At 43.9% G+C, this 18,478-nt stretch overlaps 2 protein-coding genes across 2 annotated transcripts in view; both read right to left on the bottom strand.

Moving 5' to 3' along the window:
* pdgfra (platelet-derived growth factor receptor, alpha polypeptide) overlaps window positions 1-18,478 on the bottom strand; it is a 424,693-nt gene that overhangs the window by 16,716 nt on the left and 389,499 nt on the right. Inside the window, exons 2-14 of the mRNA XM_079574850.1 lie at window positions 9,889-9,964; window positions 7,905-7,968; window positions 7,543-7,818; window positions 6,653-6,913; window positions 4,975-5,114; window positions 3,809-3,971; window positions 2,402-2,594; window positions 2,146-2,261; window positions 1,685-1,981; window positions 1,338-1,610; window positions 854-981; window positions 484-652; window positions 156-345 (exon numbers count right to left, since the gene is read on the bottom strand). Of these exons, the coding sequence (XP_079430976.1) occupies window positions 156-345; window positions 484-652; window positions 854-981; window positions 1,338-1,610; window positions 1,685-1,981; window positions 2,146-2,261; window positions 2,402-2,594; window positions 3,809-3,971; window positions 4,975-5,114; window positions 6,653-6,913; window positions 7,543-7,818; window positions 7,905-7,950 (2,252 nt within the window). The 5' untranslated portion in view covers window positions 7,951-7,968; window positions 9,889-9,964. The remainder of the gene's footprint in view (window positions 1-155; window positions 346-483; window positions 653-853; window positions 982-1,337; window positions 1,611-1,684; window positions 1,982-2,145; window positions 2,262-2,401; window positions 2,595-3,808; window positions 3,972-4,974; window positions 5,115-6,652; window positions 6,914-7,542; window positions 7,819-7,904; window positions 7,969-9,888; window positions 9,965-18,478) is intronic.
* Window positions 14,207-15,563, bottom strand: gsx2 (GS homeobox 2). Its single transcript, XM_079575356.1, has 2 exons — window positions 15,042-15,563; window positions 14,207-14,787 (listed from the first exon to the last, which is right to left on the bottom strand). The coding sequence occupies exons 1-2, from the start codon at window positions 15,412-15,414 to the stop codon at window positions 14,435-14,437; spliced, it is 726 nt and encodes a 241-aa protein (XP_079431482.1). The 5' UTR covers window positions 15,415-15,563; the 3' UTR covers window positions 14,207-14,434.

Below are 18,478 nucleotides of genomic sequence, written 5' to 3'. Positions count from 1 at the left end.
TGCCCTCATCCCACCTTTCTAAATTACCCCCTGTTTTCCTGTGTTGCCAAATACAAAACTATCGGGTTGTGCTATACTTCACAGCACAGCAATAACACTATAAGGGGATGAGCTGGATAACTAGGGAGCCTAAGTTCTTTGTCCAGTTTGCTCACCTGGTCTCGCTGAGTGCCTGGATGGTGGGGGAGATCTCCGCAGTGACGTCACTGAGAGGGAGTCCGTCTTTGAGCCAGGCGACGCGAGCGCTCGGCAAAGTATCGATCTCAGCCTTGAACTCACGCACCTGGTCGAGCTCGGCCGTCTCGAAGGCTGTAAACTCGGGATAAATATCCAGGAACTCGCTCGCTAAAACAAAGAAACGAAGGGAAATTGTATTGATCAAAAACACATCTTCATTAGTTTTTCTTTCAAACGGAGCCGTGATGCTTTATTGCTTTCCTGTTTGTCATTTATGTCAATAACGTTTATGTGAATTGTTCGTACCAAAGACTGTGAGCGTCAGCGTCTTGATCTGAGTGCCTCCGCCGATGCTGTCGGAGATGGAGCAGCTGTAGAGGCCGCTGTCTTTGGTGGTGGCCTCAGGGATGGTCAGCGTGTAGAGGATCTCCTTGTTCCTGTCGTTTTCCTTCACCGTCTTTATGGCGCGGTTTAACTGTGAAAGAAAAGCCGCCGTTTCAAACAACCCTTTTGCAATAGTCTTTTAGGGGAACCGCCTGAGCCAACATCAAATATGCAGAACTACATGTAGACTGGAAGACCCTACCCCAAGAGAAAGAAAGAGAGAAGTACAAGGAAGCGCCACAAAATGTCCGTGTAAGGCAAGCTCTACTTTGTACTCGTCACTTGAGCTCACCGGTTTCCCAGGATATTTCCAGTAATCCTCCAGTATCTTTGGTCCTTTCGCCAGACAGGAGACAGTGATGGTCTCGCCCACCAGCAGAGCAGTTCTCTTAGCGCTCATCTCCACATGCAGATCGCTGTCTGAAATAACAATTTGCATTTCAACACACACATAATAGGAAGGTCAGAATTGTTGAGTCGTACATCATACACTTAAAACTTCTTGACTGTGACATATTCTACAGCTGTGGATTAACCCAGTCTAGATCAAGTTAAACCATACTGTGCCGCATCCAAGCACTAGAGCAAGCATTAAAACATTTCCAGGTGTTTCTGTAGGTGAAAATACAACTAAGCCCGAGTGAGTGTACTGTGAGCATCTCCTCTGACCTGGCTTTGACTACAGGTAGGCCAAATATGTGAGGTCCTTTTTCAAATTTAACACTTAAAGAATAGCACTTTTAAGCTCCACATATCTCTTTGATACGACCGCTCACCTGTCCTTATTCCGTGCACGATGTACTCCTCACTCTCGTACTCCTGTCCGTTTATGACAGCCTTGCACACGTACGTCCCGCCGGCGAAGTCCCCCAGCGCGCCCCTCTTGCTGTCGTAGACACTCGGGACGGGCTGCTGCGTGTCCACATTCACCAGAGTCACGTTAGCGCTCGGGTCGGTCACTCTGCACTGGATCTCCATCTCATCGTGGTCGGACGACGTGACGTGGTTACCGAACGGCACCACGGACGGGACGAAGGGGACCTTGGGATCTGAAGATGAGGGGAAAGAATTGATTGAGAGTTGCTGTTTAGCTGTTTAGTATAACTCAGGCTGTTTGTCCTACCCGGCACGTAGACGTAGATGCTGCTGTCCTCCAGGTCCTCTGTGCTGTTGGAGCTGTAGTAGCAGCTGTAGAGGCCCGTGTGCATGGCTGTGGCATTTTCCACGGTGACGGTGGTGACAAAGAGACCGCTGCTGTCCTCCTGCGTCTGCTCCGGGACGTCCAGCGGAGTCTCCCAGGCCACTCTGGCACTGCCCCGACAGGTGAGAGAGAACGGGGTGTGAAGGGGCACCACCATCTCCTCGTTGGGGGGCAGCAGCACCGGGGCAGAGGACGGCGGGAACATGGCGGCCGAAGGAGCTGGAGAACAGGACATTACAAAGATGATATTAATATGAAGGTCGAACTTGCCTTTTGATATTTCACATGCTTTGACGAGGTTTATGGTTTATACATCGTCAATTTCTGTGCCAATTCAGTCGTCCGTATGTAAAAGGCATAAAAAAGATGTTTAACTCTTTTACCTTTGACTTTGAGGTTGAAAGAGAAGTGGGCGCTGCGTGAACCAGTGGCAGCGATGATGGAGTACTTCCCGTTGTCTTTCTCCAGAGGTTGGCGAAGTTTGAGTATGCTCTGGTATCTGAAAGATGTATAAAATATATTCAAGCCAAACATGAAACCACATAAAGAAACTATGTACAAAAGGTTGATTTGATGAAGACAGATTAGATAGATTAAATGTAGGCCTTCACAAACGTAAGAAAAACTCTGCTTTCTCACCTGTTGCCCTCGACATGTGTAGTTCTGGTGAAGACGTAGTAGCTCTTCTCTATGTCCACGTAGTCTTTTTGCCACGTGACTTTGGGGGCCGGGTGGGCATCAATCAGGATGGTAAACTCAGTCTCCTCCAAGAGACTCACAAACTCTGTGGGCAGGATCCCGCTGTGATCCAGGGTCACAAAAGAGCTGTCCTCTGAAATGACACGAAAGCAGAGAACATGTTAATTTAAACACGGATGAAACAATTAGCGGCGCAAATCTTTGTGTTTAGTGGTGGTACGCCTGGGTTAAATGGACAAGGAAAACACAGTGGAAAAGGAAGTGGGACATCTGCTCAGGTCGTCTAGTTAAACACAGCGAGTTGATGGTAAAAGCAGAGGTGAAGCTTTACAATCGGATGGCAGCAAATGGCTTCCACAAACCGCTGGGCCACCTCAGGCACATAAATAAAACCATTCTAAGTCCGCCAAAATGTCAATGTGCACGTCGGAAAATCAGGGTGGAAAGGTAACTGTATAAAGTAGCAATTTAAACAATAAACTGTATATAAAATGATATGTAGACCATGTTCAGGAAAAGGTTTGCAAAGCTTGAACTGGTCCTACTGTGTGTCACTGTGGTGCAGAATCTTCGAGGGGAGAATAGGGCTGGGTACTGTGAACTTTTTTTTGATACCGGTACTTTAACGATACTTTTTCCGATGCCTATATTAAATTATTTGTCAAATAGAACCATAAAACAGACTAATAATGTTAAACTATTCCTTTTCTTTCTGTTTAATTTCTTTTTTCCCCATTGGTAACATTTGTTTCAGGTGAAACAACCAAGAAACTTACTACAAAAGGGCGGAAACATTTTTTGATTTATTTTTTCCCAATTTTTTCCCAAATTTTTCCTATTATTTCCAAAAAGGTTTCTCCAATTTTCCCCAAATTTTTGTCCCAATTTCTTTCATTTTACTTTTTTATTTTTTACCCAATTTTTCCCTAAATCTTGCCAGTTTTTCTCACATTTTCCCCCCCAAATTTACCCCACTTTTCAATATGTTTTTCCAATTTTTTCCCCCACGTTTTTTCCATTTTTTTTCAACGAGTCTTTTATCCTTTTAAATTTTGATGAACAACAGCATGAAACCTTGAATGTAAAGGTTCTAGATTTCTTTACGGTACCTGCTTTCGATCCCAGCTTTTGCTTTCCGATACCAGTGGTACCTAAACCTTTTTTTTTCTCGACACCAGACTGGTATCGTTTAATGGTACCCAGCCCTAGGTGAGAATGCTCTCTTCATCTGTTTACAAAAAGTCCATTGTGTCAAAACATCCTTTAACGTCACACACTGCAAATCGCTCCGCATTTCCTTCTAACTTCCTTCTAATCTATATCTGCATATCTCACTTTCAGACTTACCAAACACCCTGACCACCACAGTGCCCGTTTTAATCTCTCCTGTGATTTGGTCGGTAACGGAGCACTCGTAGCTCCCGCTGTCCCGCGCTGTGGCTTTGGGGATGCTGAGGGTGTAGACGACGTGCCCCGAAAACGTCTCCTTCCCTTGAACGGCATCCACAGCCTGCAGGAAACATGTATAGGCCAAAGGTCACGCACGCAGCAGGAAGAATATTCTGAGTATTCCGTTTTTTCCGCTAAAGAGACTCTGAAAAGTGTCTAAAAGCTAATGGCTAAAACACTTGCAAGGCCACTGGCGATAAATCAGGCGCACGAGGTCTTCTAAAGCCTGTAATTGTGACTAAAACCAAAAAACAGGAATCGGGGTCTCAATGTTTTGGAGCATCTGGAGAAGGAATTAGAGGAATCCCAAGAAGAAGAAAAAAAACAAAACTGTTAAAGCCATTAGGAATTCAAATGTGCTCACAACACTCAGGCTGCACAGTATGAGAAAACATTTGCAATATTTAATAAGTCTAGACTATTGCAATAACGATTTTTTTGAATAACATAGAACCAGGACCAAAGTAAAACGAGGAAAATCATGACTTTGCACATTTAAATCTTACAATGCATTGTTTTAGGCTCTGTTAATGTGTAAATCCCAGCCAGATGGAAGACCTCAGTGATGTTGACATATGTTGCAGCCCATATAACAATAATTTGGCCATGCATTGTACAACTCTAACCAAAAAAGCGTAGATTGAGGTTGAAAAATGTGCAAAAAAAAATGCTCTCAACGCTTAATAAGCTGGATATCACAAGGTTGCTGAGGTCAAAGAATCTACTTTTCTCTCCTGAAATGCTTCCTTTCCCTCGGTAGGACATGTTGCTTTGACTTTTCCTTGCGGTGAAAACTGCAGAGCGCTTTCTTGGCTGACATCCTCGTAATGAAGACACAACATTTGGTCGCTCTATTTCCCGACACGAACTCCGTAACCGCTATGGGCTGTGCTTGAAGTCATATTCCGCTGGCCCCGGCTCTGTCCAAAACCATTATTTTGCTAATTTAAGCTTTAGTGGAGGATGGAAATGGTCGTATAAATAGGAGTTTTGAAGAAATAGGAGATTTTGGATTGCCTTGTTGCAGTGTTTGTATCATCCGCACAGAGATTTGCTTTTCTTGCCTGTTTCTTGGGGTGAAGCCACAGCTGATGTAAGAAGAGACCGCCTTGAACGGTGCAGGTGATGTTCAGACTTTGTCCCGCCATCAGTGTCTCTTCACTGGCCTTTACTTCGAGCTTGAGGTCGTCCAAAACAGCGGTGTCTAGACCCCACAAGGAAACAGATGCAAGAGTTATTGCCATGCTCACGGCAATCGAATTCATACAACAACGTGCAAAAAAAGGTCAGATCGTGCAATGGTAAGATACAGTACAGTCCAGATAGTCTTTCAACCCCAAAACGTCTCACATTTATGCATTTGTTCTTTGAGTGAGACCAGGTAGTTTAGGCTCAGTATTGAATGCAATGGTCTCCAACCTTTTTCTTTTAAAGTGCATTTGACACATTAGACACATTTTTTGCTTAAACACACTTAACATGATTATATTTAAGATTTTGCAAAAGATTTTACCCAGCTTTCTTTAGTTTGGCCCTTTTTGTGATGTTTATAGTTTAATTTCCTCATTGGACACAGACAGGAAGTGACATCGAAGAAAGTCTATCATTTTAAACTGTTGCCGTGCCAGCCATGTTAAGTCAATGGGAAATGAGTCAAACTGCTATAAACTCCTTCTTCTATGTCACCTCCTGTCAGCTGAACTTGCAACTGATGTCATCCTTCTAAATAAGTCATATTTTCAAAAGAATTAAAACCTGTCATTTGCACTTTAAGTGGAGTGCACTCTACACTGTCAGTAATAGCGAACATGAATTGAGTTTGTTCTTTATAAGAAAATCATCCATCCATCCATCCATCCATCCATTTTCTTCCACTTTTCCGTTGCTGAGTCGTGGGGGCAGCTTTTGGAGCTGCCCCAATAACATTGCACCAGCCTCTATGGCTCCTCCTGCAGGTGGTGAGTCCACGGGAGGACAGCCTTATGGTTCTAAATGGGCCTGTTGGTCTCCCATAAGGGGCCAAAAGCTCTTTGTCTGACCCATCACCTCGGACCTGTTTGCCATGGGAAACCCTACCAGGGGCACAAAGCCCCCGACAACAGAGCTCACAGGATCATTCAGGTGCTCAAACCCCTTCACCACGTTAAGGTGGTGGTTCCAGGAGGGGGGTATACTAAAACCAAATTTACTAATATAGTAAATTGACTTGACAAGACAGTAATCTATCTTGACTCATCAAACTTTAGTCAAAATGTTGAAACCCTTTGGAAAGCTTCTTGTAAAAGGGATGGAGACCGTCAGGCAGCGTTCAAGTACAGGTTGATCTGAAGCCTCAAACACAGACTCCCTAAATGCATGTGGATATGGAGTTGGACTTGTCCTGTCACAGATATAAGCGGAACCAGAACTTTTCTCAACCTAGCACTTACAGCCAACAGCATTTTTTCACACCTGACTTAAGATTTTTTTCCCTTCCCGGTACCGTACACAGACTGAAAACAGGCGGGTTAAGTTAGCGGTCCCCTGTGAGACATGACATAATGCCATAATGCTGTAATGCAGTGAGATCATCACCAGACAAAGGAGCGTTTCCAGCTGTTCACGGCTCATATCTGGCCATATCTAATCACCTTATAACCCCCAAATCATTTACCTTCCTTATCTTTTCAATAAAACAAATACTACCAATCTTAAGTATGTTTCTAGACGTAACACCTAATTAATTAGATTTGTTTAGCTAACCTCCATCTTCCACGGTGTAGATAGCACTCTGAAATCTCTTCCCGTTCACCATGGTCTCGCAGTAGTACTGGCCAGGGGACAGACTGCCGAAGAAGCCGATTTTGTTGTCGTAAAGGGCGGGCAGCTCCTCTCCGTTGACCACGCTCTTCAGGACGGCGTGGTAGTGGGGGTCGGACACACGGCACGAGATGGGCACCCCCATCAGGTCCATGGGCACAATCAGGTTCTCCCGAGACTCCGGGACGAAAGGGGCCAATGGGTCTAAACATTTGGGATAAGGAAAGGTTGGTGACTGACAGTTCAAGATAGTGGGTAAATACAACAAACATGTGACTATTTTACATTTTAGACCAACTGTTGACAAAATAAATTATAAAGAGCTTTTTATCATAACATTTTGTGTTTTAACTTGACTGCTCATGGCTCAGTTTAATGCTGACAATCCCTTTTCTTTGCTTCCTTCAGGCATTAAGAGCATTTTATGTATTTTAAGCAAATTACAGTTTTCTACCATATCATTTTAATCGACAAAAATTGGTGAACTATGAGTTTTCAGGGGGTGTCTCTGAGGTTATGGGGTTGGCAGTCACTCCTGAAATCTGAATGGCCTCCCCATGGTCCCACCACACCCAGAGGGGCTGTTGCAGAATAACAGGGATCAATAACAAGTTACATTTGTCTAATATAATTTGACCAAACAAAAGCTGTAAATGTTTTTAACTGTTTTTTTTTAAACCAGAGTTTGGCTATAAAGCTGAAACAGTAACTGCTCAAGTATCAGATCAAATTTAGATTAAAGCCTTTGAAGACATTATGGGTCAGTCCTCGTGCCACCAGTGTCATTGCCCCCACTGGTGCCTATGGATATGCAGCTTGATCGTGTTATTTACCCGGCACAAAGACGTATATTCCTGCCTCGTTGTCCTCGGGCTCCCCGTCAAAAGTCTCGTACGTGCACATGTAGTAGCCAGTGTTCTCCACAGTGGCGTTGTAGATGAAAAGAGTGGCCGTGTAAAATCCTGGTAAAACAAACGTGTTGTCCGGTAAAGGTTCAGCCCACACGATGCGCCTCTTCCCCGTGCAGCTGATGTTGAACACGGAGTCCGGCTGAAGAATGAACTCGTCTTCGTTGGAGATGATACTTGGAGGTGAAAGGCCGCAACTTACTGTGAAGGAATAGGAACTGCGTTAGAAAGAGCAGCTATTATGAGACCATGGAAGAAGCATTAAACGACAAAATACGTGGACTCACATGAGACGAGAGTGAAGAAGAGGAGGCACGGCTTTAGCACATCCATGGTGATGGATGCGGAGGCCTGCAAGGAGAAAAACAAACTTAAACGCGTGCAAGCACAGGCATTTCCCTTAGGAACTGTTTCAGTTGTTTTAACACAATCATTGTTTCTAAAAACGATTCTTAAATGAACGGCAAACATGTAATCACTGTAGAACGATTCCACAGACGCTTTATTGAGTTGCTCAGTTCTGTCCCTCCGTATTTTGAAGAGTCATCACTAGGGGGCGACACAGTCCACCATTTCAGACATTGAAAAGTCACTGCACATTTTTCCCCGGACGCTCAATTTTCTCTGTTTTCTTTTGTTGAGGAAGATTAACCCTCTTAGGTGGGATTAAAAATGCTGTAAATGTTGGTTTATAGAAGAGATTTTACATACTATTAACGTGCACCTACAATAGTCTACTGTATATAGCCATTGGTGTTTTCCCTGGACCTTTTTCCCCTTTCTTTTTTTCTTTTTCTATTCCAAATCTAACTTGCTTGAATGGGCTAGTTGTTCTTTTCTGTGTGAACCAGCGTAAAGTCCAGGGCTGTCTGTCTAAGTGATGGATCCCGGTTTTCACTGGGGCCACACAGTCTGGTCAGAGGCTCCCGTCTGTGCGCCACATTGCGGGCCTGTATACACGGAGGATTCCAGATAGGCTTTGTCTTTGATTGTAGATCAGCTGTAATTTTTTTGCGCTTGTTGGACTGTTTCGCTTCCTGTGGCTGCCTTCTGTGGAGCATCTGAGACGGCTTAATGATCCATGTGTAACCTGGGCTTGGTTCACTCTATAATCATCCGGTCTCACGTTGCACAAAGCGTATATTTTCGCGGCAGTCGAATGTCAGCGAGCTTAATTAGATTTGAGGAGTTTGTGCGCACGCCTCGCCTTAAAACAATCCCAAACGACATGTTTTCTTTCTTTCTTTCTTTCTTTCTTTCTTTCTTTCTTTCTTTCTTTCTTTCTTTCTTTCTTTCTTTCTTTCTTTCTTTCTTTCTTTCTTTCTTTCTTTCTTTCTTTCTTTCTTTCTTTCTTTCTTTCTTTCTTTCTTTCTTTCTTTCTTTCTTTCTTTCTTTCTTTCTTTCTTTCTTTCTTTCTTTCTTTCTTTCTTTCTTTCTTTCTTTCTTTCTTTCTTATTACTCTCCTGTGCGTAAATCTCCGTCCCTTTTCTCACCAAGCGACTCAACAAATGTCCCAACGACAGCTGATGTGGTTTGGTGTAACTTTCTTTTCGCGTCAACAGCTGATTCCCATGGAGTTTATTGAGCCGCACACAAAAAAGAGAAGAACCAGAGGGTATAATATTTGTCCTATTGGTTTGATAGAATCCTTTTGGAGCAGCAGGGCGCAATTAGAGGAATGTGCGGCGTCTCCCCCCCAAAAAAACTCTTCTTCAACAAGACCCCTCTGGCCTCTCCGCTTTAGTCCACTGCTGGTGTTTTCTTTCCAAGTTTTTAATTCCGCAGATTCCTTCGCGAGAAACAAAGCCGTTGTACAACGTTTTCCAAGTGCGTGTGTTTCCCATTAAGTGCCAGAGTGAAGCGTCACCCCACAAAAAAAAAGCTCTTCAGTCTTCAGTGACACCTCCAGCTGTGAAGCCCGGACCCTTCGCTTTCATCCCGCAGAGTCAGCGGCATGTCCCCCGCTATAGGCGTCCAGGACCAGGGGCCATATGCGTATAGCCACTGAAGCAAAGTGTTGGAAAAGTGACGCATTTCTACCACGCGTAAAAAGTTGTGCAAAAACTTTCAATCTTTACACTGAACGCGTTTTCTGTAAAAAAGGGGGGAAAAAAGAAAAAGAAAAAGCCAACTTACTCTGTGCAGTGTAACCGAGGATGTGCATAAACGGCGTATGCAAATCAATACAATCCAATTCTCCTCTCGCGTATTCGTGCGTAAAACTCCCCAAATTAGTCGCCAAAAAAAACCTCCACAAAGCGCGCGTTTTACCTTCAGTAATCCCCTCTTTCTATCGCTCCGGTGTCAGTATATCCACAGTGAATGGTCCACAGTCAGGGGGTAAATCCTTCAGAGGTCCTGCGCTGGGTAGACCATATGTGTGCGTCGACCGGTTGTGCGCCTTTCGCGACCGCCCTCACGAATGCGCCTGAGCTCCACGGCGACCTGTAACTGATTCAGTGTTACAGTCAGTCAGTCCACCCCCTGGCCCAGCGCGTTCCACCCTCCCTCCCCACCTCCCCCCAAAAAAACAGCACCGCCACCAGCTCCGAGAAAGAGAAGAAGAACAAGTAATCATCGGGCTTAAAGTAAATAAGTTTCAGGAAATGACTGCCTCCCAGAAAAAAAGGTTTTAGCGCGAGGCGGAATGAAGGAACTGCGAAAGGGAAGAAACTAATTGTAGACATTGTTAACCGGCATATGTTTGTTTTGGAGTAATTATGAGCTTGTGTGGAAAGCTATGATAGTGCTTGAAGTATTTTTTTTCGTTTTCAATAATATAAAGAGATGCTGATTTAAAACTCATCAAAAAAGTGCATTATAGTCAGACTACAAAGTGCAACGAAGAGAAACATTGGAGCTCCTAGAGGGCGCTCCAACACAACTGTATGACCACATCTGAAGCGTCTCCCTGCCTGCAGACTGCGCGTCCATGCACGTACACACAAACAAATGCAGGTCTTCGTGTCGCTCCAAGAAAGTGGAAAAAATAGCGGTTTATTCATACGAACACGTCAAAATGAATGCATTTAAGAGAAAGGTGATTTATCTGACGCACATTGGCGTAAAAAAGCAAGTACATGCGGATATCATGCACCAACATTGGCATTTTGTTAAGTTTAAGCAGTGTTGCGCGTTGTATTGGTAAAACTCTTGACCTTTTTCGTTCATTTGAAATAATAACGCCTTTCATTATAAGTTGAATGAAACAAATTGACCATGAAACAACCTTTAAACTTTTATCTGCGTCAATGGGGGGGATGGCTGTTTATGGCACACGCGCGTCAGCTGCAGGACGGGTCTTTTGCCCCGGGGCAGAGCGGTGCGGTTAAGAAAGACCATTGGGCACTGGGGATAATGCCCCCCCTATATGAATCCCCTGTGCGCCCGGACAGAGAGACAGCAGAGAGCCCCGGGCCGTGATGCGCCCCCTCCCCGCGCCAGCCGCTCAGCGCAATCACTTCCACATGTTGCTCCAGAGAACAGTGTCGTTGTTCTCCAAACAAAGGCTGCGCAGATTCAAGCGCACGGCTGACGGCTCACTTTCAGGTTTGCCCCTTTCAGCTAAAAAAATATCTGCTTCCTGCTGCTGACAGAGGTGCGTTTAGCATGACTCTGCACAATGCGCTACGTGAAGAAGGGGCTTCATAAAAACGTGCGATGATTTGACAGTGGACTTGAGTGCGTCTGACTTCAGTGTGCGCTGCGATCAACCGTCCACCAGGGGGACAGACAAACATACATAGACAATGCAATCACTCGAATAAGAACCTTAGATTATACAGACCTCTCCTGTAAAATGAGACTGGACGCATGGAATCAAAGCCCGGATTGAGTCAGTCAAATAAAGTTGGACAGTAATCAATTTCATCCTCAGATTCAGCTTGGAAAATGTCCAAAATCCGCACATTCTTAGTGACAACTTTCACATGAGAAGGTGAAATGAACTGAGACACCTGTGGCGACCATCACTGCTCGTTTAATAGATGGAGCACGAATAATGGCTTCTATGTGGCTTTGACCTTGTGAATCAGACACACCACGGATCAGCGCCCTGTGGTGTTTAGGTCTCGTGGGCGTGTCTCGGGGGAGCTGTCCGGAGTGCTGAAGTCACGAGTCCCGCCAAAGTCTGAGCCCGTTCCTCAGACACATGTGACTGTCTGTCTGTCACGGTCTGGTTGGTGGTCGGTGCTTTTTTGTAACAACTTTGACCCTGAAAGGGGCAGGCAAGTTTGTATCAGCCAAAGGAAAGGAACTAAAATATTAGCCTTCTTGCTGGTGTTAATTTTGGAAATGTTGTGAGGACATGAACGCTCTAAACAGTAGGTCACCTGCGGAAACCCAATTAAAGCTGAGTGACAAAAGCAAACCTTTCCTCATAAAACTTTACAAAATAGACAACAACAAATTTGGATGTAGTTTATTTATTTTAGCTTGCTGGTACAGATGAGCTCATTGGAATACTCTTTGTTTGTTTTATGTTTGACTGAGGCTACTTTCATTTAGTCTGGCACAACCAGGCAACGACTTGTTCTGTAAGAATGAGTCTACTTTCTAAATCGGCAAGATGTTGAAAGACGTATAGGTTTAAGTACTCTTGTGGGTGACATTAACAGCTTATTACTATCTAAATCTAATCTCTGATGCAGATTGTACAGTTCGCATTTATAGAAGCTTATTTGGTGGTTAGTCAGTGTTAATTTAATTTACAATTGGCCAATTATAGAAAATACAGCTTTAGAATAGGATGTAATGGGCGCCTTTTATTCATTAAGTAATTATCCCATAAGATCATCCACAGCATTTATGTCTCTTCACTTCAATTATAGTCACAATAACAACAGCACCATGTCTGGACAACTGACATGGAAACTAAGTCAGCCAATAGGAGACGGAGTTCAACGGCACTTGAGCTTCTTCTGCCTGTGTCTCTTCATCACGAGCAGCTGCAGAGCCTCAGAGCCGCTTATTAATTACCCTTTGTCATGCGTAATTGCCACTTTTTGTCAACTGAGGTCGTTGAGGGTTGACATCTTTAGAGTGGAGAATTACAGATCGATTAAATGCGCACAAAACCACAAATGCCCATTCAGTTTGAGCGTAAAACTTGAAGGAAGAACTCAGGAGTTTTGTGCGTAAAAGTGTCCTCGGTCTCCATTATGGTGGTCTATACGACCCGGGTTCTCATTGCCACTAAAGAGCATTGAAAAGTGTCCTAAATGCCCCGAGTGTAACACTGGCCCTCCACACCTGCAGAGGAACCTTAATTCGATTAATAGGAGCTTATATATTCATTAGGTGGCTTTGCCCTCATAATATATGATCAGCAGCGGGACGGAAAAAGGGGCTATTGATTCGCACTATGAATGGGTCTGCGTGGGACCGCAACTTCACCTGCTTCCCCTCTCAATTAGGAATGTATCCCAAACTCGGACAGAAACGAGTTAAATTAGGCGTCGGCTAATTTCCAGTGGGCCCTCCTCCATAATCCCTGCTCCCAGTGAGTCCGCTCCATTTGATTCAGCGCCGCCTGAAAGCCTCAAATAGCGCCTAATGAAACAGTGACTAAATGGTTGTGTGTTGCGGGAGGAACCCTGGCGCTCCCTCTCAAAGCGCTCTGAGCACGCAGTCTTCAGGGGGTCCGTGCTTAAATGAGAGTCCCAAGGCAGGACAATCTAACCTGTCAAAGCCTTTGGCCACTTCTATATATCCTTGTTCCGCGCTTCCACGCAATAACAGTATAATCAACCCACCGACGTGGGACCCGAAACGCAATTAAACTGGCCTTGGACAAGCAAAAAACCATTGAAAAGCGGGCATTAAGGGACTATTGGCTGCTCCCTACGGGGCGTTATCGGGTACCCTTTTGTGGTCGAATCCAAGGAGAAATTACAGCTTCATAGTGCACTCCATCCATTCCAAACGAAGGCCTATATCATGTAAATGATGCTCTGCCGAACGTGTCTCCAAATACAAGAAGGGCCAAGAGAACAGAGCAGTAACAGCATCTTAATAATACACTATATGCCTCTTAAAATGCATTGATTGAAAATTTGCATTGATATCAGGCAAATGTTTGTTAAATACCTGTAATGTTGACAGAATGGTGTAGTAGTTGTTTTGAATTCAGTTCAATTTTGACATTGTTTATACCACAAAACATGCATCGTTCTATCCGCCAGTTTTGTTTTGTATTTTCTTTTTGTCCATTTTTAGGGCAGGTGCAGTGAAGTCACTGAAGGGTTAATTGAGTCCTGGCCACATCTAAAATGTGAAGGATGTGAAGGATTATTTATTCATTTGTTTCACTATGCTATAATTTGGATTAAAGACTTAGATTTTGTACTATTTAACGACAGAAAAAGGAGTGGTGTATCGTGCATAACCAAGGCTGAGGTGAACAAGTGGTGGATAATGAGAGTTTTGACATTTACAGGGGGGGAAAATAACTACATAATTATTGCCTAAATCTGACACCATTTGCCAACGTTATTATAGAAAAAAATAATAATAAACTGAGCTCTGGCCCGTGCATTTAATTTTGGAGGTTTGCATTCAAGCATGACAACTGCGGATTATTAATCTCATGTTTATTACAATAAATACACATATACAATAGTTTACACAATAAATCAGGTTTGACCTTGACGTAGATACATGCGCTCACTGGAAATTCTTGGGTGAATTTTGACTCTTGTGAGCCAAAATTTTGAGAATGTCCGGAAACTACCAGGCAACTTTTCACGAGAGTTCATTGTTTTCATGCGGGGCAGTGGATTCTGACTCTACAATAACAACATGGGACAGTGCGCCTGCTTTAGATCGGGGACACTTCCTTGTCCTCAGCCACAGATGCCGGGGACATGGACTCCTCGTCCTCTGACCTGGAATAGTCCGGCGTCAGGTGTCCCGTGGTGCACTTGCAGCCGCTGTGCGCGCTGCCGCTTCTCTGCGTGGATTTTCCCTCCTTCTTGTGCTTGACTCTGCGGTTCTGAAACCAAATTTTGACCTGCTTCTCCGATAGGTTCAAGTACGTGGCGATCTCAATCCGCCGCAGTCTCGACAGATACATGTTTGAGGAGAACTCCCTCTCCAATTCCAACAGCTGCGTGCTTGTGAAGGCTGTGCGCATCCTTTTCCCATTCTGGATGTGAGTGCTGTCCGAGGCGCCTGTGGGAAAATGATACAATTAGTCTCACACTGCTGGTGCTTTAAGCTATTTTCTATCACTTTTCTTTTCCTTCTTTTACAAGGTTTGACTCTGGTGCAATTATAACAATGAAGTGCAATAATGACACATTCAATGCGCTTCCTTACATGTTCATAGAGTTGTGTTCAGTGTTGTTCACTTCTATTTGAAGTTAGGTCCAACAGGTGGAGCGCAGAAGCCCCGTGCGTAAAGTGCGTAAAGAGGTGTTACTTACCGATGGACAGACAATGGTATCTCCTGGGGTCGGTGACGCTGAACGTAGGTGCGCAGACCGTTGTGTGTGCGGGGTGCGGGAGAGCCGCGCTCTGATGTTGGTGTGTTATCCTCTGACAGTACTGCGCCTCGGCTCCTGGGAACTGGGTCTTGAGCACAGGGATCCCGCTGCGGGACGAGTGGAGGTGCGACGTGACGCACAGCGGACACACACAGAAGGTGCCGGTCTTCCTAGAAGGACACATGGGGGACGTGACTGTCATGACGCCCGGAGAGTGCACCGCGCTGATGGGGATGAGGAAGTCATGCGCGGGATGCTGAGGGCGCACCGGATCCTTAACGATTAAAGAGTCCACATAGAAGGAGCGCGACATGGCTGGACGTGCGTGTGCGTGGAGCGAAGAGTGAAGATGGACAGCCGTTTCTCATGTGAAGCCCCTCGGGAGACTCCTAAGGTGCTTATGTTTGATGCTTCAACAAAAGGGAGCCCAGAAGAGGGCTGGCCCTGCAGCGTCACCCACGTGCGCGCCCGGCTCCCGGGGGTTTGTGCAGTTAGAGACCCCGCACCACGTGACGTCTCCCCGGGCCTCCAATCACAAACTGGACAGTTACTGTTTTTAGCCCCATTTCTTCAGTTCACACTACTCTGCACCACAATAACATCAGCCCCTAAAGCCAGCTCTGTGCGTTTTTAATGAGGCTCCTGACACCTGCCGTCTGCTGCCGACAAAACAAACAAAAGTAACGGTAAACTTTTAGAAGGTCACTTTAAGAGTACAGCTGTGTGCAGTTTGTATGCATTAGGACGTAATGCAGGCGAGTCTATATTTGTTTGCTAAGGAAATTCAATGGTTTTGTATGTGTTTTCAGACTTCACTCAGATCATCATTGTCATTATAGTTATAGGTGTCAAGTGTCAGTAGGAATACAGCAAACATTTGACAAAACAACTGTATATGATCTGCAAAACTGCCATAAGCGCACCACGACTACAGCGGCAGCAATTAAAGAATTATAAAGTGATGCAGGCGCGCGCTCGGGCGGTTATTGGATGGCGATTATGATTCAATTAGAAAGTGTTTATAAAGGGCGTACTGTGCGGGGGTAAACACGCAGCTATTTGAGAAATGCCCTAATCCCTCATCTTGTGACAATAATTAGCGAGTTTGATCCCCACAATCGGGTCAGCCCTGAGCTTGGCTTCTGCTTTCATCTACCCTCTAGCGTCTCCAACACTCAGACGCTTAAAGTTTTGTGGAAAAAGCCCCAACAAACGCTACAGTCTGGCCCCAAGTGCAAAACACGAACCTGGACACCTCTGGTCTTTCCTTGACTCGACCTGAGCATTAGAAAGTCTTTAAAATCCAACAAACCGCGTCAGGAGCGCACACGTCTGTCAGCGTCGCAGACAGTAATTGCTCTAATAAAGTGAATCCTGCCTTTGACGCGGAGACGTTGTTATGGCGCAGAAAAAGACGCGCGCACACACACTTGGAGCGACTTATCGGGGCGGAATGATGCGAGGCGCGCGCCCTCATCACACCACGCTCGCTCTGATATTATTTTCCATAATTCTGCACGATAAAAATTTCATTGTCTATGAAGTAATCCCACAAACGAGGTCCTTTATGAGGCTATAATGAGGCCTAATTGCCGGGACTAGCGAGGCCACGTGGAAGGGTTTAGGAAGCATTAAGCCGTGGGTACTGAGCACTGGCTGTTACCTAGCCATTACTTTCATAATTCAAGGAGAAAATTAGTCCATTTAAGGGAATACAAATCCTTTGATACCCTTCCTTCTGCTCGGGGTGACAGGAGGAGCTGCAGTTTTTTTGCTCCGCTTGACTTAAGTTAAGAAGTCAGTGCAACAAATGGGGGCCTCATAGAGTATCATTCCTGCTTAAATGAAAAAGAATCTGAGAAATGTTTGAATCTCCCATGTGGGCCCCACCTTTCTCTGCTTAAGCTGATATCACAGGCCTCTGCTCAATTTACCCCCTTCACTTCATGTGGATGGACAATTCATCAGGTACTCAATGGGGCAAAACTAGTTTACCATATAGGACCCAAAACAGGTTTAACACTGAAGAAGTGCCCAACAACTGGACACCCTATACCTGAATGAATCTGCAATTTGATTTAAGAGGTTTTTCCCTCCTGTTTGTACAAATTGTTAAAAGTGCAGTAGAAAGAAAAGAGTAGAACATGCAAAATGATGCAACAAAATAAGAATAGCATGTTTTAAAAAAAAACACACACAATATAATACACAAAAAATATTTAAGAATAGAGAAGGGCTATATGTGTTGAGGGGCCAAAAGAACTTCATAATCCGTCAAAATCAAACAAACAGGAAAAGATTTTGTATTTCTTATTGTGTTGTAAGACTATGGAATAACATTTGTAAGAACATAAAAACAAGTGTAAGCATAAAGCAGTTCAAATATAGATACAAAACTAATTTGTAAAGAAAATATAATGACACAATGGCAAAATGCTAAATCTCTTATCTCTTTGTTATGCAGCTTTTGTTGTTGTGCTGAACTGAAGGAAGCCGTGATATGTTTACAGTATGTTTAGATGCAAGGGTGGGATTTAGTAAGTTTTAAACTTCTTCCCACAACTTTTTGAGCGATACTGTTGCATTATTGCAGTGTTTATACACTTTAACTATTGTTCAAAACAAACTAAATTAAACTAAACTAAACTATGAAAGAGCTGTGGTGAAAATAATACAAAAAAATAATCCACATAATAACCTGGTAAAGCAGATAATGTGTTAGATAAAACACTCACTGATACTCAATAGGAAAATATGTCCAAAAAAATATACATCAATTTATTCACCGTCTTGGGAAAATGCTCACTGAAAGATTCTTTTTAATTTTTGTTTTGTGAAGCATGCTTGATTAAATACACTTTAATAATAGGATTAATCGCTCAGTTTAACAGCATTTTGAAAACGGCCTGTCAAAGCATTTCACAGTCGAGGCATCATGGATCAAGAGACATTCTTCAGAGCTGAGGAGACTGTATTTTTTACTAGACATGCAGCATAATAAATATCATCTAAAAAGCCACTGGCAGTGACTCATTTTCACTTTTTTTTCCTTCTACAAAAATAAAAAAAAGAAGTTTAAATGATAATTTAGTTGAAATCATATATAATCAAAGTTATTGTGTCATCTTGTTTGTGTTTAATATCTGTCCTCAGTGCAATCATCAGTGCAACAGTGCAGTGTCAAAGTCAATAGATAATTAAAGATCTACTTTCATCTTTTATCAAATCACATTAAAGCTGGACTGCATGATTTGAAGTGTTATTTACAGAGCTAGGATTTTCAGAAGCTTCTTATATGTTTATATATATTGTATAGTGCACTCCTCCCAGTGGTAAAAACACAGAAACTTGTAAGAGTGGAGCCCCCTCCTCATTCA

The sequence above is a fragment of the Gobius niger genome, assembly GCF_951799975.1.
Source record: "Gobius niger genome assembly, chromosome: 17".
Classification (NCBI taxonomy): domain Eukaryota; kingdom Metazoa; phylum Chordata; class Actinopteri; order Gobiiformes; family Gobiidae; genus Gobius; species Gobius niger.
The sequence above is the reverse complement of the archived record's forward strand: the minus strand, read 5'-3'. Positions and strand labels throughout refer to the sequence as shown.